The 26,642-nt window shown below is 59.3% G+C and overlaps 2 protein-coding genes across 4 annotated transcripts; both read left to right on the top strand.

The window, feature by feature from the left end:
* Positions 1-6,409: 6,409 nt before the first annotated feature.
* Positions 6,410-10,340, top strand: fam110a (family with sequence similarity 110 member A). Of its 2 annotated transcripts, none has more exons than XM_031894583.1 (2): positions 6,410-6,558; positions 7,395-10,340. In XM_031894583.1, the coding sequence occupies exon 2, from the start codon at positions 7,695-7,697 to the stop codon at positions 8,640-8,642; it is 948 nt and encodes a 315-aa protein (XP_031750443.1). In that variant the 5' UTR covers positions 6,410-6,558; positions 7,395-7,694; the 3' UTR covers positions 8,643-10,340. The 2 variants fall into 2 exon arrangements, with proteins under 2 accessions (XP_031750443.1, XP_031750442.1); XM_031894582.1 differs by having other exon boundaries at positions 6,410-6,535.
* A 3,046-nt stretch (positions 10,341-13,386) lies between these two features.
* Positions 13,387-22,818, top strand: psmf1 (proteasome inhibitor subunit 1). Of its 2 annotated transcripts, none has more exons than XM_031894522.1 (7): positions 13,387-13,628; positions 14,896-15,042; positions 15,161-15,243; positions 21,995-22,162; positions 22,231-22,284; positions 22,362-22,502; positions 22,583-22,818. In XM_031894522.1, exons 1-7 carry the CDS (start codon positions 13,494-13,496, stop codon positions 22,632-22,634), a joined length of 780 nt encoding a protein of 259 aa, XP_031750382.1. In that variant the 5' UTR covers positions 13,387-13,493; the 3' UTR covers positions 22,635-22,818. The 2 variants fall into 2 exon arrangements, with proteins under 2 accessions (XP_031750382.1, XP_031750383.1); XM_031894523.1 differs by having other exon boundaries at positions 13,564-13,628; positions 14,847-15,042.
* The last annotated feature ends 3,824 nt before the right edge of the window (positions 22,819-26,642 follow it).

The raw sequence follows: 26,642 nt of genomic DNA on the forward strand, positions 1-26,642 counted from the left end.
GTCAGGTCTGTCAGGCTGCTGCCTTGTGTTACACTGTTTCAGGGGTCAGTCTCCCCCAGCGAGTCAGGTCTGTCAGGCTGCTGCCTTGGTGTTACACTGTTTCAGGGGTCAGTCTCCCCCAGCGAGTCAGGTCTGTCAGGCTGCTGCCTTTGTGTTTACAGTGTTTCAGGGGTCAGTCTCCCCCAGTGAGTCAGGGTCTGTCAGGCTGCTGCCTTGTGTTACACTGTTTCAGGGGTCAGTCTCCCCCAGCGAGCTCAGGTCTGTCAGGCTGCTGCCTTGTGTTACACTGTTTCAGGGGTCAGTCTCCCCCAGCGAGTCAGGTCTGTCAGGCTGCTGCCTTGTGTTACACTGTTTCAGGGTCAGTCTCCCCAGTGAGTCAGGTCTGTCAGGCTGCTGCCTTGTGTTTACACTGTTTCAGGTGTCAGTCTCCCCCAGCGAGTCAGGTCTGTCAGGCTGCTGCCTTGTGTTACAGTGTTTCAGGGTCAGTCTCCCCCAGCGAGTCAGGTCTGTCAGGCTGCTGCCTTGTGTTACAGTGTTTCAGGGTCAGTCTCCCCCAGCGAGTCAGGTCTGTCAGGCTGCTGCCTTGTGTTACAGTGTTTCAGGGTCAGTCTCCCCAGTGAGTCAGGGTCTGTCAGGCTGCTGCCTTGTGTTAACGTTTTCAGGGTCAGTCTCCCCCAGCGAGTCAGGGTCTGTCAGGTGCTGCCTTGTGTTACCCTGTTTCAGGGGTCAGTCTTCCCCAGGCGAGTCAGGTCTTGTCAGGCTGCTGCCTTGTGTTACAGTGTTTCAGGGGTCAGTCTCCCCCAGTGAGTCAGGTCTGTCAGCTGCTGCCTTGTGTTTACACTGTTCAGGGGTCAGTCTCCCCCAGCGAGTCAGGTCTGTCAGGCTGCTGCCTTGTGTTACACTGTTTCAGGGGTCAGTCTCCCCCAGCGAGTCAGGTCTGTCAGGCGCTCCTTGTGTTACACTGTTTCAGGGTCAGTCTCCCCCAGCGAGTCAGGTCTGTCAGGCTGCTGCCTTGTGTTACAGTGTTTTCAGGGGTCAGTCTCCCCCAGCGAGTTCAGGTCTGTCAGGCTGCTGCCTTGTGTTACACTGTTTCAGGGGTCAGTCTCCCCCAGCGAGTCAGGTCTGTCAGGCTGCTGCCTTGTGTTTACAGTGTTTCAGGGGTCAGTCTCCCCCAGCGAGTCAGGTCTGTCAGGCTGCTGCCTTGTGTTACAGTGGTTTCAGGGTTCAGTCTCCCCCCAGCGAGTCAGGTCTGTCAGGCTGCTGCCTTGTGTTACACTGTTTCAGGGGTCAGTCTCCCCCAGTGAGTCAGGTCTGTCAGGCTGCTGCCTTGTGTTACACTGTTTCAGGGGTCAGTCTCCCCCAGTGAGTCAGGTCTGTCAGGCTGCTGCCCTGTGTTACACTGTTTCAGGCTCCTGAGGGCTGTATCTCTGTGTATATCCGTATGTGTGTGTGTGCCTGTGTGTGTGTATCCGTAGGTGTTGGTGCCTGATTGGCTCATTGCTCAGGGTGTTGTTCCGTTTCTAGCAGCAGAATGTTCAGAGCTCCCAGCTGTCCGGCCCAACAGTGTGACCCCCCCCCCCCCGCTCTTAAAATGGGCCTTGGGGGGGTGATAAAAAGTTTAAAAGCGCTATTTTGGGCGGTCCCAGGGGGGTAACTGCAGGGCTCATTGACAGGGCACAAGTGTAACCCAGGAGCTAGTGGGAGTCTCACACTAACTGGCGCCTGAAGCACTGGGCCCCCGTTCTGGGAGTCTCACACTAACTGGCGCCTGAAGCATTGGGCCCCCGTGCTGGGAGTCTCACACTAACTGGCGCCTGAAGCATTGGGCCCCCGTGCCCCCGCAGTGCTGGGAGTCTCACCACTAACTGGCGCCTGAAGCATTGGGCCCCCGTGCTGGGAGTCTCACACTAACTGGCGCCTGAAGCATTGGGCCCCCGTGCCCTCGCAGTGCTGGGAGTCTCACCACTAACTGGCGCCTGAAGCATTGGGCCCTCGTGCCCTCACGGTGCTGGGAGTCTCACCACTAACTGGCGCCTGAAGCATTGGGCCCCTGTGCCCTCACGGTGCTGGGAGTCTCACCACTAACTGGCGCCTGAAGCATTGGGCCCCCGTGCCCTCACGGTGCTGGGAGTCTCACCACTAACTGGCGCCTGAAGCATTGGGCCCCCGTGCCCCCGCAGTGCTGGGAGTCTCACCACTAACGGGCCTGAAGCATGGCCCCCGTGCTGGGAGTCTCACCACTAACTGGCGCCTGAAGCATTGGGCCCCGTGCTGGAGTCTCACCACTAACTGGCGCCTGAAGCATTGGGCCCCCGTGCTGGGAGTCTCACCACTAACTGGCGCCTGAAGCATTGGGCCCCCGTGCTGGGAGTCTCACCACTAACTGGCGCCTGAAGCATTGGGCCCCCGTGCCCTCACGGTGCTGGGAGTCTCACCACTAACTGGCGCCTGAAGCATTGGGCCCCCGTGCCCTCACGGTGCTGGGAGTCTCACCACTAACTGGCGCCTGAAGCATTGGGCCCCCGTGCCCTCACGGTGCTGGGAGTCTCACCAGTAACTGGCGCCTGAAGCATTGGGCCCCCGTGCCCTCACGGTGCTGGGAGTCTCACCAGTAACTGGCGCCTGAAGCATTGGGCCCCTGTGCCCTCACGGTGCTGGGAGTCTCACCAGTAACTGGCGCCTGAAGCATTTGGGCCCCCGTGCCCTCACGGTGCGGTTCTGGCCGGGAGTCTCACCACTAACTGGCGCCTGAAGCATTGGCGCCCCTGCTGCCCTCACGGTGCTGGAGTCTCACCAGTAACTCGGCGCCTGAAGCATTGGGCCCCTGTGCCCGTCACGCGTGCTGAGGAGTCTCACCACTTAACTTGGCGCCCTGAAGCATTGGCCCCTGTTGCCCTCACGGTGCTGGGAGTCTCACCAGTAACTGGCGCCTGAAGCACTGGGCCATTAGCAACAACACTAGCCCCCCCCCCACCCCGGGAAATAGTTCACATGGTATTTTCCCCAGGCTGGAGATCCTGTTAGTCATGAACCGCCCCCGCCTGGGGCAGTAGGACGGCCCAGGGGTTATTATTGCTGCCATGCTGAGTTTGATGCCACCCAGGAACCTGTATGTTCTCCCCATGTCTGTGTGGGTTTCCTCCCCCCCCCCCATTATATCCGGGCCCTGCTCCTAGTGGGTGTAAATGTAATCTGATGGGAATGGGATAGGGACCTTAGATTGTAAGCTCACTGGGACAGGGACTGATGGGAATGGGATAGGGACCTTAGATTGTAAGCTCACTGGGGCAGGGGCTGATGGGAATGGGATAGGGACCTTAGATTGTAAGCTCACTGGGGCAGGGACTGATGGGAATGGGTAGGGGACCTTAGAGTGTGAGCTCACTGGGGCAGGGGCTGATGGGAATGGGATAGGGACCTTAGATTGTAAGCTCACTGGGGCAGGGACTGATGGGAATGGGATAGGGGACCTTAGATTGTAAGCTCACTGGGGCAGGGACTGATGGGAATGTGATAGGGACCTTAGACTGTAAGCTCACTGGGGCAGGGACTGATGGGAATGTGATAGGGACCTTAGACTGTAAGCTCACTGAGGCAGGGACTGATGGGAATGGGGATAGGGACCTTAGATTGTAAGCTCACTGGGGCAGGGGCTGATGGATGGTGGGAACCTGGGGGGGTGATGGAGGAGGGACCTTAGATTGTAAGCTCACTGGGGCAGGGGCTGATGGGAATGTGATAGGGACCTAGATTGTAAGCTCACTGGGGCAGGGACTGATGGGAATGGGATAGGGACCTTAGATTGTAAGCTCACTGGGGCAGGGACTGATGGGAATGGGATAGGGACCTTAGATTGTAAGATCACTGGGGCAGGGCTGATGGGAATGGGATAGGGACCTTAGATTGTAAGCTCACTGGGGCAGGGACTGATGGGAATGTGATAGGGACCTTAGATTGTAAGCTCACTGGGGCAGGGGCTGATGGGAATGCGGATAGGGACCTTAGATTGTAAGCTCACTGGGGCAGGGGCTGATGGGAATGGGATAGGGACCTTAGATTGTAAGCTCACTGGGGCAGGGACTGATGGCATGGATAGGGACCTTAGATTGTAAGCTCACTGGGGCAGGGGCTGATGGGAATGGGATTAGGGACCTTAGATTGTAAGCTCACTGGGACAGGGGCTGATGGGAATGTGATAGGGGACCTTAGATTGTAAGCTCACTGGGGCAGGGGCTGATGGGAATGGGATAGGGACCTTAGATTGTAAGCTCACTGGGGCAGGGACTGATGGGAATGGGATAGGGACCTTAGATTGTAAGCTCACTGGGGCAGGGACTGAATGGGAATGGGATAGGGACCTTAGATTGTAAGCTCACTGGGGCAGGGACTGATGGGAATGGGATAGGGACCTTAGATTGTAAGCTCACTGGGGCAGGGCTTGATGGGAATGGTGATAGGGACTTAGATTGTAAGCTCACTGGGGCAGGGACTGATGGAATGGGATAGGGACCTTAGATTGTAAGCTCCTGGGGCAGGGACTGATGGGCATGGGATAGGGACCTTAGATTGTAAGCTCACTGGGGCAGGGGCTGATGGGATGTGATAGGGACCTAGATTGTAAGCTCACTGGGGCAGGGACTGATGGGAATGGGATAGGGACCTTAGATTTGTAAGCTCACGGGGCAGGGGCTGATGGGAATGGGATAGGGACCTTAGATTGTAAGCTCACTGGGCAGGGACTGATGGGAATGGGATAGGGACCTTAGATTGTAAGCTCACTGGGCAGGGACTGATGGAATGGGATAGGGACCTTAGATTGTAAGCTCTACTGGGGCAGGGGCTGATGGGAATGTGATAGGGACCTTAGATTGTAAGCTCACTGGGGCAGGGGCTGATGGGAATGTGATAGGGACCTTAGATTTGTAAGCTCACTGGGGCAGGGGCTGATGGGAATGTGATAGGGACCTTAGATTGTAAGCTCACATGGGGCAGGGACTGATGGGAATGTGATAGGGACCTTAGATTGTAAGCTCCACTGGGGCAGGGACTGATGGGAATGGGATAGGGACCTTAGATTTGTAAGCTCACTGGGGCAGGGGCTGATGGGAATGTGATAGGGACCTTAGATTGTAAGCTCACTGGGGCAGGGACTGATGGGAATGGGATAGGGACCTTAGATTGTAAGCTCACTGGGGCAGGGACTGATGGGAATGGGATAGGGACCTTAGATTGTAAGCTCACTGGGGCAGGGACTGATGGGCATGGGATAGGGACCTTAGATTGTAAGCTCACTGGGGCAGGGGCTGATGGGAATGTGATAGGGACCTTAGATTGTAAGCTCACTGGGGCAGAGACTGATGGGAATGGGATAGGGACCTTAGATTGTAAGCTCACTGGGGCAGGGGCTGATGGGAATGTGATAGGGACCTTAGATTGTAAGCTCACTGGGGCAGGGACTGATGGGAATGGGATAGGGACCTTAGATTGTAAGCTCACTGGGGCAGGGACTGATGGGAATGGGATAGGGACCTTAGATTGTAAGCTCACTGGGGCAGGGACTGATGGGCATGGGATAGGGACCTTAGATTGTAAGCTCACTGGGGCAGGGGCTGATGGGAATGTGATAGGGACCTTAGATTGTAAGCACACTGGGGCAGGGACTGATGGGCATGGGATAGGGACCTTAGATTGTAAGCTCACTGGGGCAGGGGCTGATGGGAATGGGATAGGGACCTTAGATTGTAAGCTCACTGGGGCAGGGACTGATGGGAATGTGATAGGGACCTTAGAGTGTAAGCTCACTGGGGCAGGGGCTGATGGGAATGGGATAGGGACCTTAGAGTGTAAGCTCACTGGGGCAGGGGCTGATGGGATCATCTCTGTTACACTATTAATGTTACACTATGGGGGGGGGGGGGGGCAGGGGCAAGGCCTCTCTGACACCCTAAAGCAATAGTGATTGGTTCATAGCTGTGTGAGGTTCAGACCCATTGGACTATTTACAGACAGAACCATGGCACAATATGCATCTAGTTGGTATTTTAACCCCTTTAATGCCGCTAGTAATTCCATTCATAGAGGACAAACAACTATTTTTGGTAACATCAGGACAAAATCCCAATAAACTCATTATACATTGGGGGGGGCGACAAGAAACTGTGTAAAATGGGGGAACGTAAAATGGAGTTTCACTGCATAAACTAACAATGGCTGTATCCTGTAGTACAGGGCAGTCCCACTGGGGGTGCTACAGAGGGTTAGTATGCCCCCCCCCCCCCCAGGCTTCACTGTACAACACCCCCTGCAATCAGTTGGGCAGCTCCGCTATAGCCTGACTGCCCTAGTACTGAGAGCTGCAGCTGGGCGAGGGGAGGGAAGGGTTAAGCAGAAGGGGTGGAGTCAGGATAAGTACGGGCGGGGGCAGTTTTGGTGAAAGTGACACTCCCAGGTGCTTCCCAGGTACTGAGCTGTGGGATTGGCCCGGAGGCACCTGAAGGAACAAGAGAGGGGCAACAAGGAACTGGCTTGCAGGGGGGTAAGTATCCCCAGTACCCAGGGGTAAGTAGGAATCACTGGGGTAACTGCTTTCCCCCTAATACTCCCTGAATTATTCCCATGTCTGGTATATGGATCATAGTGCGCCCCCCCCCCCCCCCCCCAGTAATGACCTCTGAGCTGCTCCTGGGGCCCTGGGGGGAGACTATTCCTTCCAGCCTTGCCCCCATCCCCTCACTATAACCCCCATCCCCTCACTGCCCTTCCATCCAACCCCCCATCCCTAACAGCGCGTTAGTGACCCCCCCATCCCTAACAGCGCGTTAGTGACCCCCCCCCCCGTGCGTGTATGGCACATGTATGTCAGTCTGGGTTGAACACGTGGGAGCCAGATGTGTGTTACACGTGTATGTGAGTGTTTGTATTACACGTGTGTGCGGGACGTTGGAAAAGCTTCTCCCCCTCCCTGGGAAAGTGGTTGCCCCCCCCAGTGCAGAGACAATGGGACGCAGAAGGCTGATCCATTCACAGGAGGGGGGGGGCCTGTAGCTGAGAGATTCCCAACAACTAGTTCTTTGTGTTTGGCCTGAGGTGCTGGGGGGGGGTTAGTATATAATTCCTTTACTGAACAAAAACTCCCAGCACCCACTGGTAACGTATCCCTACTGGGCTGCAGTGGGACTGGGGGTCCCAGGCTGGGAGTTGAGGGCCCCTCAGGTGGCCCAGCTGCTGTTACCAGTAACTGCCAATCACATGGGAGGGGACTTCTGATTGGAAGCTGCGGAGCTACTTGGGTTTGGAGAAGGGAGGGGAGGTCGGAGCTGCTGCCATTGTGTGTTTGAATGTGAGCGGCAAATGCTGGGGGGGTCGCTAATTCCTTTTCTCTTCCCCTCCCACAGAAGCGCTGAGCCGGCCGGACCCCGGGAACGATCTCTAGACTCACCGGCCGGACCCCGGAGAACAATCTCTAGACTCACCGGCCGAACCCCCCAGGAACGACCTCTAGACTCACCGGCCGGGCCCCCCGGGAACGATCTCTAGACTCGCCGGCCGAACCCCCGGAATGATCTCTAGACTCACCGGCCGGACCCCGGAGAACGATCTCTAGACTCACCGGCCGGGCCCCCCGGGAACGATCTCTTGACTCACCGGCCGAACCCCCGGAACGATCTCTGGACTCACCGGCCGGGTACCCTGCAATGTCTGTGGGCACCATAAGGCCCTCTGGGGTGGGAGCCCCTCTGCCCCCAGTAATGCCCCTCCGTATCCGCAACAAGGGGCCCGAGTACTTCCGGCGGCCAGCTGGGGGCGCCGGGGGCAAACCGAGCGCAGTGGAGAGGCTGGAGGCCGACAAACTGAAATATGTGAAGAGCAAACAGGTGGCCAGTACCAAACAGGAGCCGGTCCGACCGGCGCTGAGCAAGCAGCCCCTCTTCTCTCCCGGGGTGCAACGGGTGCTGCTCACCCCAAACCGCCGGATGCCCCCAGCCGCCCTGCGCCTCTCCAGCCCCAACAACTCCCTGAACCTGGATGTACTGACCAAGCTGATTAATCTCTGTGACAGCCCATTAAAGTCTCCCCGGGGGGAAGTGGCCCCCTGGCAGGCAAAGAAAGAGCCCCCAAACCCATCAAGTACCCCAAATAGCCCTCGGACCCCCAGCACAGCAGCAGTGCGAAGAGTAGACGTGAAGCCTAGGGAAGCCCTGCCCCCCGCCCCAGGGACCCCTCTGTCTCCTTCCAGCCCCCTCTGCTCCCCCAGTGACTCGGGCAAGAGACGATCCCAGCTGCAGCGCTCTAAGTCTGACCTGAGTGACCGCTTCTCCCGGGTCAGCGCCAACCTTGAGCGCTTCTTCAATTACTGCGGCCTGGACCCCGGGGAGGTGGGCAACATTGGGGCAGAGCACTTTGCCTGTGCCAGCTCCGACATTGCCAAGTTCCACAGCGTCAGTTCCTCTGGGTCTGAGTGTGCCCAGTCGCAGTTCAGCGAGACCGCGGGGGAGGAGACGCCGGCCGCCCGCTTGCCCTATGGCATCTCCGTCATTGAGCGCAATGCCCGGGTCATTAAATGGCTGTACGGACTGAAACAAACCATAGAGAGCCAAAAACTGCCACCGACACCGGGGAAGGAAAGGCCTGTGTTACCCTGAGATACTGGTTGTTTCCAAGCGAGTAGTGTTAGTTATAGTTCTGCACTTGTGCCACTCCTGCACCCCATTATGTACCTGTGTGGGACTGTGCCACTCCTGCACCCCATTATGTACCTGTATGGGACTGTGCCACTCCTGCACCCCATTATGTACCTGTATGGGACTGTGTGACTCCTGCACCCCATTATGTACCTGTATGGGACTGTGCCACTCCTGCACCCCATTATGTACCTGTATGGGACTGTGCCACTCCTGCACCCCCCTATGTACCTGTACGGGACTGTGCCACTCCTGCACCCCATTATGTACCTGTATGGGACTGTGCCACTCCTGCACCCCATTATGTACCTGTGTGGGACTGTGCCACTCCTGCACCCCATTATGTACCTGTGTGGGACTGTGCCACTCCTGCACCCCATTATGTACCTGTGTGGGACTGTGCCACTCCTGCACCCCATTATGTACCTGTGTGGGACTGTGCCACTCCTGCACCCCATTATGTACCTGTATGGGACTGTGCGACTCCTGCACCCCATTATGTACCTGTATGGGACTGTGCCACTCCTGCACCCCATTATGTACCTGTATGGGACTGTGCCACTCCTGCACCCCATTATGTACCTGTATGGGACTGTGCCACTCCTGCACCCCATTATGTACCTGTATGTGACTGTGCCACTCCTGCACCCCATTATGTACCTGTGTGGGACTGTGCGACTCCTGCACCCCATTATGTACCTGTGTGGGACTGTGCCACTCCTGCACCCCATTATGTACCTGTATGGGACTGTGTGACTCCTGCACCCCATTATGTACCTGTACGGGACTGTGCCACTCCTGCACCCCATTATGTACCTGTACGGGACTGTGCCACTCCTGCACCCCCCTATGTACCTGTATGGGACTGTGCCACTCCTGCACCCCATTATGTACCTGTACGGGACTGTGCCACTCCTGCACCCCCCTATGTACCTGTATGGGACTGTGCCACTCCTGCACCCCATTATGTACCTGTATGGGACTGTGCGACTCCTGCACCCCCCTATGTACCTGTGTGGGACTGTGCGACTCCTGCACCCCATTATGTACCTGTGTGGGACTGTGCGACTCCTGCACCCCATTATGTACCTGTACGGGACTGTGTGACTCCTGCACCCCATTATGTACCTGTATGGGACTGTGCCACTCCTGCACCCCCCTATGTACCTGTATGTGACTGTGCGACTCCTGCACCCCATTATGTACCTGTATGGGACTGTGCCACTCCTGCACCCCATTATGTACCTGTATGGGACTGTGTGACTCCTGCACCCCATTATGTACCTGTATGGGACTGTGCCACTCCTGCACCCCATTATGTACCTGTGTGGGACTGTGCGACTCCTGCACCCCATTATGTACCTGTGTGGGACTGTGCCACTCCTGCACCCCATTATGTACCTGTATGGGACTGTGTGACTCCTGCACCCCATTATGTACCTGTATGGGACTGTGTGACTCCTGCACCCCATTATGTACCTGTATGAGTGTAGGAGTCTGGCTCTGTCTGTTCCTGAATGGGATTGTGGGATGCCATTGCACTGCTCTGACTGAAGGGGGTACATTATAATGGGGGGTACATTGTTATGGGGGTGGTTACACGTGTTGCTGTTAGTAGATTTCTCTGTTGGTTCTGCAATAAATGAGCCCAATGTGGGACACCGGCGCCTCTGTGTAACTGACTGGGGGGAGCTCGGGGGGTAACGGGGGACGTTCCCTGTGGGGCTGTGTAACTGACTGGGGGGAGCTCGGGGGGTAACGGGGGGACGTTCCCCTGTGGGGCTGTGTAACTGACTGGGGGGAGCTCGGGGGGTAACGGGGGACGTTCCCTGTGGGGCTGTGTAACTGACTGGGGGAAGCTCGGGGGGTAACGGGGGACGTTCCCTGTGGGGCTGTGTAACTGACTGGGGGGAGCTCGGGGGGTAACGGGGCGTTTCCCTGTGGGCTGTGTAACTGACTGGGGGAGCTCGGGGGGTAACGGGGGACGTTCCCCTGTGGGGCTGTGTATACTGACTGGGGGGAGCTCGGGGGTAACGGGGGACGTTCCCCTGTGGGCTGTGTAACTGACTGGGGGAGCTCGGGGGTAACGGGGGACGTTCCCTGTGGGGCTGTGTAACTGACTGGGGGGAGCTCGGGGGTAACGGGGACGTTCCCTGTGGGGCTGTGTAACTGACTGGGGGGAGCTCGGGGGTAACGGGGGACGTTCCCCTGTTGGGGCTGGAACTGACTGGGGGGAGCTCGGGGGTAACGGGGGACGTTCCCTGTGGGGCTGTGTAACTGACTGGGCGGGGAGCTCGGGGGTAACGGGGGACGTTCCCCTGTGGGGGCTGTGTAACTGACTGGGGGAGCTCGGGGGGGGTAACGGGGGACGTTCCCCTGTGGGGCTGTGTAACGACTGGGGGAGCTTCGCGGGGGTAACGGGGGTAACCGGGACGTTTCCCCTGCTGGGGCTGTGTAACTGACTGGGGGGAGCTCGCGGGGAAGGGGGGTAACGGGGGGATTCCCCTGTGGGGCTGTGTAACTGAACGGGGGAGCTTCGGGGAGTACGGGGGGTAACGGGGGACGGTTCCCCTGTGGGGCTGTGTAACTTGACTGGGGGGAGCTCGGGGGTAACGGGGGATGTTCCCCTGTGCGGGCTGCTGTAACTGACTGGGGGGAGCTCGGGGAGGGGGTAACGGGGGGAATGTTCCCCTGTGGGGCTGTGTAAACTGACTGGCGCGGGGGCTCGGGGGGTAACGGGGATGTTCCCCTGTGGGGCTGTGGTAACTGACTGGGGAGCTCGGGGGTAACGGGGGATGTTCCCCTGTGGGCTGGGTAACTGACTGGGGAGCTCGGGGGGGTAACGGGGGATGTTCCCCTGTGGGGCTGTGTAACTGACTGGGGGGAGCTCGGGGGGTAACGGGGGATGTTCCCCTGTGGGGCTGTGTAACTGACTGGGGAGCGGGGGTAACGGGGATGTTCCCTGTGGGGCTGTGACTGGGGTACTGACTGGGGGAGCTCGGGGGTTAACGGGGGACGTTCCCTGTGGGGCTGTGTAACTGACTGGGGGGAGCTCGGGGGTAACGGGGGATGTTCCCCTGTGGGGCTGTGTAACTGACTGGGGGGAGCTCGGGGGGTAACGGGGGATGTTCCCCTGTGGGGCTGTGTAACTGACTGGGGGGAGCTCGGGGGGTAACGGGGGATGTTCCCCTGTGGGCTGTGTAACTGACTGGGGGAGCTCGGGGGGGGGTAACGGGGGACGTTCCCCTGTGGGGCTGTGTAACTGACTGGGGGGAGGCTCGGGGGGTAACGGGGGATGTTCCCCTGGGGCTGTGTAACTGATGGGGGAGCTCGGGGGGTAACGGGGATGTTCCCCTGGTGGGGCTGTGTAACTGACTGGGGGGAGCTCGGGGGTAACGGGGGCTAACGGGGACGTTCCCCTGTGGGGCTGTGTAACTGACTGGGGGGAGCTCGGGGGGTAACGGGGGACGTTCCCTGTGGGCTGTGTAACTGACTGGGGGGAGCTCGGGGGTAACGGGGGGTATGTTCCCTGTGGGGCTGTGTAACTGACTGGGGGGAGCTCGGGGGGTAACGGGGGATGTCCCTGTGGGGCTGTGTAACTGACTGGGGGGACTCGGGGTAACGGGGGACGTTCCCTGTGGGGCTGTGTAACTGACTGGGGAGCTCGGGGAAGCCGGGTAACGGGGGACGTTCCTGTGGGGCTGTGTAACTGACTGGGGGGAGCTCGGGGGGAAGCTCGGGGGGGTAACGGGGGACGTTCCCCTGTGGGGCTGTGTAACTGACTGGGGGGAGCTCGGGGGTAACGGGGGACGTTCCCTGTGGGGCTGTGTAACTGACTGGGGACTCGGGGGAAGCTCGGGGGTAACGGGGTTCCCCTGTGGGGCTGTGTAACTGACTGGGGGGAGCTCGGGGGGTAACGGGGGACGTTCCCCTGTGGGGCTGTGTAACTGACTGGGGGAGCTCGGGGGGGGGTAACGGGGGACGTTCCCCTGTGGGGCTGTGTAACTGACTGGGGGGAGCTCGGGGGGTAACGGGGACGTTCCCCTGTGGGGCTGTGTAACTGACTGGGGGGCTCGGGGGTAACGGGGACGTTCCCCTGTGGGCTGTAACTGACTGGGGGAGCTTGGGGGGTAACGGGGGACGTTCCCTGTGGGGCTGTGTAACTGACTGGGGGGAGCTCGGGGGGTAACGGGGGAATCTTTATATCATTTCAGTTGGTTTCTGTGATTTATTTTGTACGGTGGTTGAATTATCGGTGTTTCTATTCCGTCCGTTTCCCACAAGGGTCACTGACCCTATCGACCACTAAACAGAACTCCTCTGATTGTTCCACTTCTATAGTTACGCTACCTGGTTACTAAGGTAATGGAGGCATAGCAACCACAATGCAGCTGCAATTTTTAAGCCTTGAAGTTCCAGATAAAAAAAACAAATCATAAAAACCACAGGTTCTTAGCTGAATGGGGAGTAACCCGAGTGGGGGCCCGACCTGCCCCTGCCCTTACTACCCCAGACTAATATTGCCCCCCCCCCAAGGTTATTAACCCCCACACCCCACACCCCACACTGCAGCCCAACCCACACTGCTCGCCTTGGGGGGTACAAGAGGGTAATTTGCCCCTAGAGCAGGGTAAATAGTGTCGGTTGCTGGGAGTTGTGGGACTATTGGAGGGGGGGGGGGGGCAGGAAGTCCCGCCCCCCATTTATAGCGCCCCCTGGGGCGGAACCTCCAATCACTTCGCTCTGTTCTCCCGGCTGAACGCGGAAGCTGAAAGTGTTGGGACCGGAAGTGAGTATGACGCAGTTCCGATCATGGCGGCCCCGGGAATGGAGCTGCTTTTCTCTCTGGTTTCCGCCGATATTTCCCGCCCGCCGGATCCGCTGATCTGTTTCATCCACTGGGAGTTAATCAGCCGCCGCCTGCGGTGCCTGGGCCGGGGGGAGGAGGTGAGAATAAAGCCCGGCACCCCCTCCCCTGAGTGTGAGTGAGGGCTGAGTGTGAGTGAGGGCTGAGTGTGTGTTACTACACAGTAAGGGGGGCTCGGCCTGTATCCGCTAATGGGGGAGGGGCTGAAACTTTATTATACAGTCTGTGTGTGAGTGTAACAACCCGCCCCCTCTCCTGGTGCCCCGCCCCCTCTCCTGGTGCCCCGCCCCCTCAGCCTGCAGCCTTGTGCCTTTATATGGGGGGCACAGAACCCCTCAGTGACTGCTAATATCCTTATCATTTACAGTAGGGGGCACATTATCCCTTATAATACATGAGTGATACTCAGAGTTCCCTGTATAACTCAGCCTGCAGCCTTGTGCCTTTATATGGGGGGCACAGAACCCCTCAGTGACTGCTAATATCCTTATCATTTACAGTAGGGGGTACATTATCCCTTATAATACATGAGTGATACTCAGAGTTCCCTGTATAACTCAGCCTGCAGCCTTGTGCCTTTATATGGGGGGCACAGAACCCCTCAGTGACTGCTAATATCCTTATCATTTACAGTAGGGGGTACATTATCCCTTATAATACATGAGTGATACTCAGAGTTCCCTGTATAACTCAGCCTGCAGCCTTGTGCCTTTATATGGGGGGCACAGAACCCCTCAGTGACTGCTAATATCCTTATCATTTACAGTAGGGGGTACATTATCCCTTATAATACATGAGTGATACTCAGAGTTCCCTGTATAACTCAGCCTGCAGCCTTGTGCCTTTATATGGGGGGCACAGAACCCCTCAGTGACTGCTAATATCCTTATCATTTACAGTAGGGGGTACATTATCCCTTATAATACATGAGTGATACTCAGAGTTCCCTGTATAACTCAGCCTGCAGCCTTGTGCCTTTATATGGGGGGCACAGAACCCCTCAGTGACTGCTAATATCCTTATCATTTACAGTAGGGGGTACATTATCCCTTATAATACATGAGTGATACTCAGAGTTCCCTGTATAACTCAGCCTGCAGCCTTGTGCCTTTATATGGGGGGCACAGAACCCCTCAGTGACTGCTAATATCCTTATCATTTACAGTAGGGGGTACAGTATCCCTTATAATACATGAGTGATACTCAGAGTTCCCTGTATAACTCAGCCTGCAGCCTTGTGCCTTTATATGGGGGGCACAGAACCCCTCAGTGACTGCTAATATCCTTATCATATACAGTAGGGGGTACATTATCCTTTCGATGCAGACTATGTGTCGCCCCCCGCAGGCAGCAGCGCAGGAGTCGGGGTCGGAGCGCCTCCCGGAGGGATGGGCACACAGTACGGACCTGTACACGCTGCGCTACGGGAGCCCAAACTCACAGTTTTTGCTGAAAGCCCTGACAGTAGAGGGCGCTGTGATTGTGCATCTCATGGTAAGGAGAATGCCCCCGGGGCACTAACCCACTCTGCCAGTACAATGCTGTGCCGGTGTGCCAGCCAATGAAACAGGAGCCCATTGATTCTGAGCAGCTGATTGGCTCTCTCCCACAGGACATGCAGACGGAGAAGGTTGCGGATGTGACGCTGCAAGTGTCCCGGTTCATTGACTCCGCCCACCTGCAGGAATACCCCAGGTCAGAGGCTGGGGGGCCCCGGGGGGGGGGGAGGTTATGGTGGGGTTCCCCTGGCTGCCGTTACATCAGGTAGGCGGGGGGTTATGTGGGGTTCCCCTGGGCTGCCGTTACACAGGCTGGGGGGGGTTATGGTGGGGTTCCCGGCTGGCTGCCGTTACACAGGTAGGGGGGGATATATAGGTGGGGTTCCCCTGGTTCTGCCGTACAGACACAGGTACGGGGGGGGTTATGGCTGGCGCTTCCCCTGGCTGCCCGTTACACAGGTGGGGGGGGTTCATCGGTGGGGTTCCCCTGAGCTGCCGTCTCACACAGGATAGGGGGGGGTTATGGTTGGGGTTACCCCTGGCTGCCGTTACACAGGTAGGGGGGGGTTATGGTGGGGTTCCCCTGGCTGCCGTTACACAGGTAGGGGGGGGTTATGGTGGGGTTCCCCTGGCTGCCGTTACAGCAGGTGGGGGGGTTATGGTGGGTTCCCCTGGCTGCCGTTACACATGTAGGGGGGTTATGGTGGGGTTCCCCTGGCTGCCGTAAATAAGAATAAATACACAGGTGTGGGGGGAGATATGGTGGGGTTCCCCTGGCTGCCGTTACACAGGTGGGGGGGTTATGGTGGGGTTCCCTGGCTGGTAGAACCGTTACACAGGTAGGGTTATGGTGGGGTTCCCCTGGCTGCCGTTACACAGGTGGGTAGGGGGGGGTTATGGTGGGGTTCCCCTGGCTGCCGTTACACAGGTAGGGGGGGGTTATGGTGGGGTTCCCCTGGCTGCCGTTACACAGGTAGGGGGGTTATGGTGGGCGTTACACATTTAGTGGTGGGGTGTCCCTGGCTGCCGTTACACAGGTGGGGGGTTATGGTGGGGTTCCCTGGCTGCCGTTACACAGGTAGGGGGGGGGTTATGGTGGGGTTCCCCTGGCTGCCATTACACAGGTAGGGGGGGTTATGGTGGGGTTCCCCTGGCTGCCGTTACACAGGTAGGGGGGGGTTATGGTGGGGTTCCCCTGGCTGCCGTTACACAGGTAGGGGGGGGTTATGGTGGGGTTCCCCTGGCTGCCGTTACACGAGGGTGGGGGGTTATGGTGGGGTTCCCCTGGCTGCCGTTACACAGGTAGGGGGGGGTTATGGTGGGGTTCCCCTGGCTGCCGTTGACACACAGGTAGGGGGGGGTTATGGTGGGGTTCCCCTGGCTGCCGTTACACAGGTAGGGGGGGGTTATGGGTGGGGTTCCCCTGGCTGCCGTTACACAGGTAGGGGGGGGTTAGGTGGGGTTCCCTGGCTGCCGTTACACAGGTGGGTTCCCCTTGATAGATAGTGGTGGGGGTAATATGGTGGGGTTCCCCTGGCTGGGCCGTTACACAGGTTGGGGGGGTTATGGTGGGGTTCCATAAGTACACAGGTGGGAAGGGGGGTTTATGGTGGGGTTCCGGCTCTGGCTGCCGTTACACAGGTAGGGGGGGTTATGGTGGGGCTGCCGTTACACAGGTAGGGGGGGTTATGGTGGGGTTCCCTGCGCTGGGAACAAGTAGGAAAAGACAGTAGGGGGGTTATGGTGGGGTTTCCCTGGCTGCCGTTACACAGGTGGGGGGGTTATGGTGGACTGGGACACGACGGTTCCCAATACTGGCTGCCGTTACACAGTGGGGGGGGTTATGGTGGGGTTCGCCTGGCTGCCGTTACACAGGTGGTAGGGGGGGGTTATTCCCCTGGCTGCCGTTACACAGGTAGGGGGGGTTATGGTGGGGTTCCTCTGCCGTTAACACAGGTGGGGGGGTTATGGTGGGGTTCCCCTGGCTGCCGTTACACAGGTAGGGGGGGGTTATGTTCCTGGCTGCCGTTACACAGGTGGGTAGGGGGGGTTGTGGGGTTCCCCTGGCTGCCGTTACACAGGTGGGTAGGGGGGGGTTATGGTGGGGTTCCCCTGGCTGCCGTTACACAGGTAGGGGGGGTTATGGTGGGGTTCCCCTGGCTGCCGTTACACAGGTAGGGGGGGGTTATGGTGGGGTTCCCCTGGCTGCCGTTACACAGGTGGGGGGGTTATGGTGGGGTTCCCCTGGCTGCCGTTACACAGGTAGGGGGGGGTTATGGTGGGGTTCCCCTGGCTGCCGTTACACAGGTGGGTAGGGATGGTGGGGTTCCCCTGGCTGCCGTTACACAGGTGGGTAGGGGGGGGGTTATGGTGGGGTTCCCCTGGCTGCCGTTACACAGGTGGGGGGGGTTATGGTGGGGTTCCCCTGGCTGCCGTTACAGCAGGTGTGGGGGGGTTATGGTGGGGTTCCCCTGGCTGCCGTTAACAGGTAGGGGGGGTTATGGTGACCCTGGCTGCCGTTACACAGGTAGGGGGGGGTTATGGTGGGGTTCCCTGCTGTTCCGTTACACAGGTGTGGGGGGGTTATGGTGGGGTTCCCCTGGCTGCCGTTACACAGGTAGGGGGGGTTATGGTGGGGTTACACAGGTAGGGGGGGGTTATGGTGGGGTTCCCCTGGCTGCCGTTACACAGGTAGGGGGGTATGGTGGGGTTTACACAGGTGGGGGGTTTATTGGTGGGGTTCCCCTGGCTGCCGTTACAAGGTAGGGGGGGGTTATGGTGGGGTTCCCCTGGCTGCCGTTACACAGGTGGGTAGGGGGGGGTTATGGTGGGGTTCCCCTGGCTGCCGTTACACAGGTAGGGGGGGGTTATGGTGGGGTTCCCCTGGCTGCGTTACACAGGTAGGGGGGGTTATGGTGGGGTTCCCTGGCTGCCGTTACACAGGTAGGGGGGGGTTATGGTGGGGGGGTTTTTCCTGGCTGCCGTTACACAGGTACAGGGGGAGGTTATGGTGGGGTTCCCCTGGCTGCCGTTACACAGGTAGGGGGGGGTTAATGGTGGGGTTCCCCTGGCTGCCGTTACACAGGTGGGGGGGGTTATGGTGGGTCCCTGGCTGCACGTTACACAGGTAGGGGGGGGATATTATGGTGGGGTTCCTGGCTGCCGTTACACAGGTGGGTAGGGGGGGTTATGGTGGGGTTCCCCTGGCTGCCGTTACACAGGGTAGGGGGGGGTTATGGTGGTCCTGGCTGCCGTTACAACAGGTGGGTAGGGGGGGGTTAGGTGGGGTTCCCCTGGCTGCCGTTACACAGGTAGGGGGGGTTATGGTAGATACCCTGGCTGCCGTTACACAGGTAGAGGGGGGGTTATGGTGGGGTTCCCTGGCTGCCGTTACACAGGTAAGGGGGGGTTATGGTGGGTTCCCCTGGCTGCCGTTACACAGGTAGGGGGGTTATGGTGGGGTTCCCTGGCTGCCGTTACACAGGGGGGGGGGGTTATGGTGGGGTTCCCCTGGCTGCCGTTACAACAGGTAGGGGGGGGGGGTTATGGTGGGGTTCCCCTGGCTGCCGTTACACAGGTAGGGGGGGGTTATGGTGGGGTTCCCCTGGCTGCCGTTACACAGGTAGGGGGGGTTATGGTGGGGTTCCCCTGGCTGCCGTTACACAGGTAGGGGGGGGGTTATGGTGGGGTTCCCCTGGCTGCCGTTACACAGGGGTAGGGGGGCCGTTATGGGTTGGGGGTTCCCCTGGCTGCCGTTACACAGGTAGGGGGGGGTTATGGTGGGGTTCCCTGGCTGCCGTTACAACAGGTAGGGGGGGGGTTATGGTGGGGTTCCCCTGGCTGCCGTTACACAGGTAGGGGGGGGTTATGGTGGGGTTCCCCTGGCTGCCGTTACACAGGTAGGGGGGGGTTATGGTGGGGTTCCCCTGGCTGCCGTTACACAGGTGGGGGGGGTTATGGTGGGTTTCCCCTGGCTGCCGTTACACAGGTGTGGGGGGGTTATGGTGGGGTTCCCCTGGCTGCCGTTACACAGGTGGGGAGGGTTATGGTGGGGTTCCCCTGGCTGCCGTTACACCACGGTGGGTAAGGGGTGGGTTATGGTGGGGTCCCCTGGCTGCCGTTACACAGGTAGGGGGGGCTTATGGTGGGGTTCCCCTGGCTGCCGTTACACAGGAGGGGGGGTTATGGTGGGGTTCCCTGGCTGCCGTTACACAGGTAGGGGGGGGTTATGGTGGGGTTTCCCTGGCTGCCGTTACACAGGTGGGGGGGTTATGGTGGGGTTCCCCTGGCTGCCGGTTCAACAGTGGGGGGGTTATGGTGGGGTTCCCCTGGCTGCCGTTACACAGGTAGGGGGGGGTTATGGTGGGGTTCCCCTGGCTGCCGTTACACAGGTGGGTAGGGGGGTTATGGTGGGGTTCCCCTGCTGCCGTTACACAGGTGGGAAAGATTGTATATGGTGGGGTTCCCCTGGCTGCCGTTACACAGGTAGGGGGGGTTATGGTGGGGTTCCCCTGGCTGCCGTTACACAGGTGGGGGGGTTATGGTGGGTATTCCCCTGGCTGCCGTTACACAGGTGGGTAGGGGGGGTTATGGTGGGGTTCCCCTGGCTGCCGTTACACAGGTAGGGGGGGGTATGGTGGGGTTCCCCTGGCTGCCGTTACACAGGTAGGGGGGGGTTATGGTGGGGTTCCCTGGCTGCCGTTACACAGGTGGGTAGGGGGGGGTTATGGTGGGTTCCCTGGCTGCCGTTACACAGCGGTGGGTAGGGGGGGGTTATGGTGGGGTTCCCCTGGCTGCCGTTACACAGGTAGGGGGGTTATGGTGGGGTTCCCTTGGCTGCCGTTACACAGGTAGGGGGGGTTAATGGTGGGGTTCCCCTGGCTGCCGTTACACAGGTAGGGGAGAGAGGGTTATGGTGGGGTTCCCCTGGCTGCCGTTACACAGGTAGGGGGGGTTATGGTGGGGTTCCCCTGGCTGCCGTTACACAGGTAGGGGGGGTTATGGTGGGGTTCCCCTGGCTGCCGTTACACAGGTGGGTAGGGGGGGGTTATGGTGGGGTTCCTCTGGCTGCCGTTACACAGGTGGGTAGGGGGGGTTATGGTGGGTTCCCTGGACTGCCGTTACACAGGTAGGGGGGGTTATGGTGGGCAGCGTTCCCCTGGCTGCCGTTACACAGGTAGGGGGGGGTTATGGTGGGTTCCCCTGGCTGCCGTTACACAGGTAGGGGGTTATGGTGGGTTCCCCTGGCTGCCGTTACACAGGTGGGTAGGGGGGGGTTATGGTGGGGTTCCCTGGCTGCCGTTACACAGGTGGGTAGGGGGGGTTATGGTGGGGTTACCCTGGCTCCGTTACACAGGTGGGTAGGGGGGGTTATGGTGGGGTTCCCCTGGCTGCCGTTACACAGGTAGGGGGGGTTTATGGTGGGGTTCCCCTGGCTGCCGTTACACAGGTGTGGGGGGGTTATGGTGGGGTTCCCCTGGCTGCCGTTACACAGGTGTGGGGGGTTATGGTGGGGTTCCCTGGCTGCCGTTACACTAGGTAGGGGGGGTTATGGTGGGGTTCCCCTGGCTGCCGTTACACAGGTAGGTGGGGGGGATTATGGTGGGGTTCCCCTGGCTGCCGTTACACAGGTGGGTAGGGGGGGTTACTGGTGGGGTTCCCCTGGCTGCCGTTACACAGGTGTGGGGGGGTTATGGTGGGGTTCCCCTGGCTGCCGTTACACAGGTGTGGGGGGGTTATGGTGGGGTTCCCCTGGCTGCCGTTACACAGGTGGGGGGGGTTATGGTGGGGTTCCCCTGGCTGCCGTTACACAGGTGTGGGCGGGGTTATGGTGGGGTTCCCCTGGCTGCCGTTACACAGGTGGGGGGGGTTATGGTGGGGTTCCCCTTGCTGCCGTTACACAGGTGTGGGGGGTTATGGTGGGTTCCCGCTGGCTGCCGTTACACAGGTGGGGGGGGCTTATGGTGGGGTTCCCCTGGCTGCCGTTACACAGGTGGGGGGGGTTATGGTGGGGTTCCCCTGGCTGCCGTTACACAGGTAGGGGGGGTTATGGTGGGTTGCCCTTGCTGCCGTTACACAGGTGGGGGGGTTAATGGTGGGGTTCCCCTGGCTGCCGTTACACAGGTGGGGGGGGTTATGGTGGGGTTCCCCTTGCTGCCGTTACACAGGTGGGGGGTTAATGGTGGGGTTCCCCTGGCTGCCGTTACACAGGTAGGGGGGGTTATGGTGGGGTTCCCGGCCTGCCGTTACACAGGTAGGGGGGGTTATGGTGGGGTTCCCCCTGCTGCCGTTACACAGGTGGTAGGGGGGGTTATGGTGGGCGTTTCCCTGGCTGCCGTTACACAGGTAGGGGGGGGTTATGGTGGGGTTCCCCTGGCTGCCGTTACACAGGTAGGGGGGGGTATGGTGGGGTTCCCCTGGCTGCGTACCACAGGTAGGGGGGTTATGGGTGGGTTCCCTGGCTGCCGTTACACAGTAGGGGGGTTATGGTGGGGTTCCCCTGGCTGCCGTTACACAGGTGTGGGGGGGTTATGGTGGGGTTCCCCTGGCTGCCGTTACACAGGTAGGGGGGGGTTATGGTGGGGGTTCCCCTGGCTTGCCGTTACACAGGTAGGGGGGGGTTATGGTGGGGTTCCCTGGCTGCCGTTACACAGGTGGGGGGGTTATGGTGGGGTTCCCCTGGCTGCCGTTACACAGGTGGGGGGGTTATGGTGGGGTTCCCCTGGCTGCCGTTACACAGGTTAGGGGGGGGGGGGTTATGGTGGGGTTCCCCTGGCTGCCGTTACACAGGTAGGGGGGGGTTATGGTGGGGTTCCCCTGGCTGCCGTTTACAACAGGTAGGGGGGGGTTATGGTGGGGTTCCCCTGGCTGCCGTTACACAGGTGGGGGGGGGTTATGGTGGGGTTCCCCTGGCTGCCGTTACACAGGTTTTGTTCCCCTTTATTCAGGGTTTATAAGAACGCGGCGGAGCTGAGGGGCCTCCTGGATAAGGAGCTGATCTCGCCCGTATTGGGCTCAGCGAAAGAACCCGGCGCCGTCACCCCAGGGGAGCAAGAACCGCGGCCCGATCCCCTCCGGGTCCCACCCAGGGCCCCCCCAGCCCGGCCCCCCGCCTGGTGCGTAACCTGGAAACCCCCCCCCCCCAATTCTTACTTCCCACTCTCACCCATCTCTCTTTGTGTAGGACTGACCCACTTGGGCACCCCCCCTACGGAGCCGCAGACCTGGATCCCTTGGGGTAAGGTTCTGTTGGACCCATATCGGCTGCTGCTTCTCTGTCTCTACTACTCTCCTAAATCTGCCCTCTTCCTGCAGGGGGCACCCTGGGGGCATGATCTTCGATCCATTCCGGGGCCCACAGCCAAGAATTGACCCCCTACGGGGCCTCCCCCCTGGGGCAGTGCCACCCGGCGCCCGGTTCGACCCATTTGGTCCCATAGGTTCAGGCCGCCCAGGGTGAGTGTGGGGGCAATTGGGTATCTGTGCCTCTTACTGGGCCCCGGGGGTCAGTGACTGAATCTCTTGTCTCTCCGCAGGCCGGACCCCGACCATCTCCCGCCCCCCGGGTACGATGATATGTTCATGTGATCAGTAGCCACGCCTCTTTGCCCCTCTGCCCCGAGACTTTTGCACTATTCTCTTTATTGCCCCAGGACTGTATGTGTGAGATAGCGCCCCCTGTGCCCTTCCCAGAGTATTGCCCCTGCACCTCTGCCCCAGAACTGTATGTGTGAGATAACGCCCCCTGTGCCCTTCCCAGAGTATTGCCCCTGCACCTCTGCCCCAGAACTGTATGTGTGAGATAGCAGCGCCCCCTGTGCCCTTCCCAGAGTATTGCCCCTGCACCTCTGCCCCAGAACTGTATGTGTGAGATAGCGCCCCAGAAACAACTGTGCCCTTCCCAGATATCCCTCTGCCCCAGAACTGTATGTGTGAGATAGCAGCGCCCCTGTGCCCTTCCCAGAGTATTGCCCCTATCCCTCTGCCCCAGAACTGTATGTGTGAGTAGCAGCGCCCCCTGTCCCTTCCCAGGAGTATTGCCCCTATCCCTCTGCCCCAGGAACGTTCATGTGGTGAGATAGCAAGCGCCCCCTGAAGCCTTCCCAGGAGTATTGCCCCTATCCTCTGCCCCAGACTGTATGTGTGAGATAGCAGCGCCCCCTATGCCCTTCCCAGAGTATGCCCTATCTCTGCCCCAGGACTGTATGTGTGAGATAGCAGCGCCCCCTGTGCCCTTCCCAGAGTATTGCCCTATCCCTCTGCCCCAGAACTGTATGTGTGAGATAGCAGCGCCCCTGTGCCCTTCCAGAGTATTGCCCCTGTCCCTCTGCCCCAGAACTGTATGTGTGAGATAGCGCCCCCTGTGCCCTTCCAGAGTATTGCCCCTGCACCTCTGCCCCAGAACTGTATGTGTGAGATAGCAGCGCCCCTGTGCCCTTCCCAGAGTATTGCCCCTATCCCTCTGCCCCAGAACTGTAGTGTGAGATAGCAGCGCACCCTGTGCCCTTCCCAGAGTATGGCCTATCCTCTGGCCCACAGAACTGTATGTGATGAGATAGCAGCGCCCCCTGTTGCCCTTCCCAGAGTATGCCCCTATCCCTCTGCCCAGAACTGTATGTGTGAGGATAGAGCGCCCCCTGTGCCCTCCAAGAGTATTGCCCCTATCCCCTCGTGCCGCCAGAACCTGTATGTGATGAGATAGGCCCCCTTTGACCCTTCCCAGAAGTATGCCCCTATCCCTCTGCCCCAGCAACTGTATGTGTGAAGATAGCGCCGCCCCCTATGCCCCTCCCAGAGTATTGCCCCTATCCCTCTGCCCCCAGAACTGTATGTGTGATGATAGCAGCGCCCCCTGTGCCCTTCCCAGAGTATTGCCCCTATCCCTCTGCCCCAGAACTGTATGTGTGAGATAGCAGCGCCCCCTGTGCCCTTCCCAGAGTATTGCCCCCTATCCCTCTGCCCCAGGACTGTATGTGTGAGATAGCAGCGCCCCCTGTGCCCTTCCCAGAGTATTGCCCCTATCCCTCTGCCCCAGAACTGTATGTGTGAGATAGCAGCGCCCCTGTGCCACTTCCCAGAGTATTGCCCCTTCCTCTGCCCCAGGAACTGTATGTGTGAGATAGCAGCGCCCCCTGTGCCGCTTCCCAGAGTATTGCCCCTATCCCTCTGCCCCAGACTGTATGTGTGAGATAGCAAGCGCCCCCTGTGCCCTTCCAGAGTATTGCCCCTATCCCTCTGCCCCAGAACTGTATGTGAGATAGCAGCGCCCCCTGTGCCCTTCCCAGAGTATTGCCCCTATCCCTCTGCCCCAGAACTGTATGTGTAGATAGCAGCGCCCCCTGTGCCCTTCCCAGAGTATTGCCCCTATCCCTCTGCCCCAGAACTGTATGTGTGAGATAGCGCGCACCCCTGTGCCCTTCCAGAGTATTGCCCCTATCCTTGCCCCAGAACTGTATGTGTGAGATAGCGCCCCCTGTGCCCTTCCCAGAGTATTGCCCCTATCCCTCTGCCCCAGAACTGTATGTGTGAGATAGCAGCGCCCCCTGTGCCCTTCCCAGAGTATTGCCCCTATCCCTCTGCCCCAGAAACTGTATGTGTGAGATAGCAGCGCCCCCTGTGCCCTTCCCAGAGTATTGCCCCTATCCCTCTGCCCCAGAACTGTATGTGTGAGATAGCAGCGCCCCTGTGCCCTTCCCAGAGTATTGCCCCTCACCTCTGCCCCAGAACTGTATGTGTGAGATAGCAGCGCCCCCCTGTGCCCTTCCCAGAAGTATTGCCCCTCATCCTCTGCCCAGAACTGGTATGTGTTGAGATAGCAGCGCCCACCTGTGCCCTTCCCAGAGTATTGCCCCTATCCCTCTGCCCCAGAACTGTATGTGTGAGATAGCAGCGCCCCCTGTGCCCTTCCCAGAGTATTGCCCCTATCCCTCTGCCCCAGGACTGTATGTGTGAGATAGCAGCGCCCCTGTGCCCTTCCCAGAGTATGCCCCTATCCCTCTGCCCCAGGAACTGTATGTGTGAGATAGCAGCCCCCTGTGCCCTTCCAGAGTATTGCCCCTATCCCTCTGCCCCAGAACTGTATGTGTGAGATAGCAGCGCCCCCCCTTCCCAGAGTATTGCCCCTATCCCTCTGCCCCAGAACTGTATGTGTGAGATAGCAGCGCCCCCTGTGCCCTTCCCAGAGTATTGCCCCTATCCCTCTGCCCCAGAACTGTATGTGTGAGATAGCGCCGCCCCGTGCCCTTCCCAGAGTATTGCCCCTATCCCTCTGCCCCAGAACTGTATGTGTGAGATAGCGCCCCCTGTGCCTTCCCAGAGTATTGCCCTATCCCTCTGCCCAGGACTGTATGTGTGAGATAGCAGCGCCCCTGTGCCCTTCCCAGAGTATTGCCCCTGCACCTCTGCCCCAGAACTGTATGTGTGAGATAGCAGCGCCCCCTGTGCCCTTCCCAGAGTATTGCCCCTATCCCTCTGCCCCAGAACTGTATGTGTGAGATAGCAGCGCCCCTTCCCAGAGTATTGCCCCTATCCCTCTGCCCCAGAACTGTATGTGTGAGATAGCAGCGCCCCCTATGCCCTTCCCAGAGTATTGCCCCTATCCCTCTGCCCCAGAACTGTATGTGTGAGATAGCAGCGCCCCCTGTGCCCTTCCCAGAGTATTGCCCCTATCCCTCTGCCCCAGAACTGTATGTGTGAGATAGCGCCCCCTGTGCCCTTCCCAGAGTATTGCCCCTATCCCTCTGCCCCAGAACTGTATGTGTGAGATAGCAGCGCCCCCTGTGCCCTTCCCAGAGTATTGCCCCTATCCCTCTGCCCCAGAACTGTATGTGTGAGATAGCAGCGCCCCCTATGCCCTTCCCAGAGTATTGCCCCTATCCCTCTGCCCCAGAACTGTATGTGTGAGATAGCGCCCCCTGTGCCCTTCCCAGAGTATTGCCCCTATCCCTCTGCCCCAGGACTGTATGTGTGAGATAGCAGCGCCCCCTGTGCCCTTCCCAGAGTATTGCCCCTGCACCTCTGCCCCAGAACTGTATGTGTGAGATAGCAGCGCCCCCTGTGCCCTTCCCAGAGTATTGCCCCTATCCCTCTGCCCCAGAAACTGTATGTGTGAGATAGCAGCGCCCCCTATGCCCTTCCCAGAGTATTGCCCCTATCCCTCTGCCCCAGAACTGTATGTGTGAGATAGCAGCGCCCCCTATGCCCTTCCCAGAGTATTGCCCCTATCCCTCTGCCCCAGAACTGTATGTGTGAGATAGCAGCGCCCCCTATGCCCTTCCCAGAGTATTGCCCCTATCCCTCTGCCCCAGAACTGTATGTGTGAGATAGCAGCGCCCCCTGTGCCCTTCCCAGAGTATTGCCCCTATCCCTCTGCCCCAGAACTGTATGTGTGAGATAGCGCCCCCCTGTGCCCTTCCCAGAGTATTGCCCCTATCCCTCTGCCCCAGAACTGTATGTGTGAGATAGCAGCGCCCCCTGTGCCCTTCCCAGAGTATTGCCCCTATCCCTCTGCCCCAGAACTGTATGTGTGAGATAGCAGCGCCCCCTATGCCCTTCCCAGAGTATTGCCCCTATCCCTCTGCCCCAGAACTGTATGTG

Source organism: Xenopus tropicalis, chromosome 10 (assembly GCF_000004195.4).
Source record: "Xenopus tropicalis strain Nigerian chromosome 10, UCB_Xtro_10.0, whole genome shotgun sequence".
NCBI lineage: Eukaryota > Metazoa > Chordata > Amphibia > Anura > Pipidae > Xenopus > Xenopus tropicalis.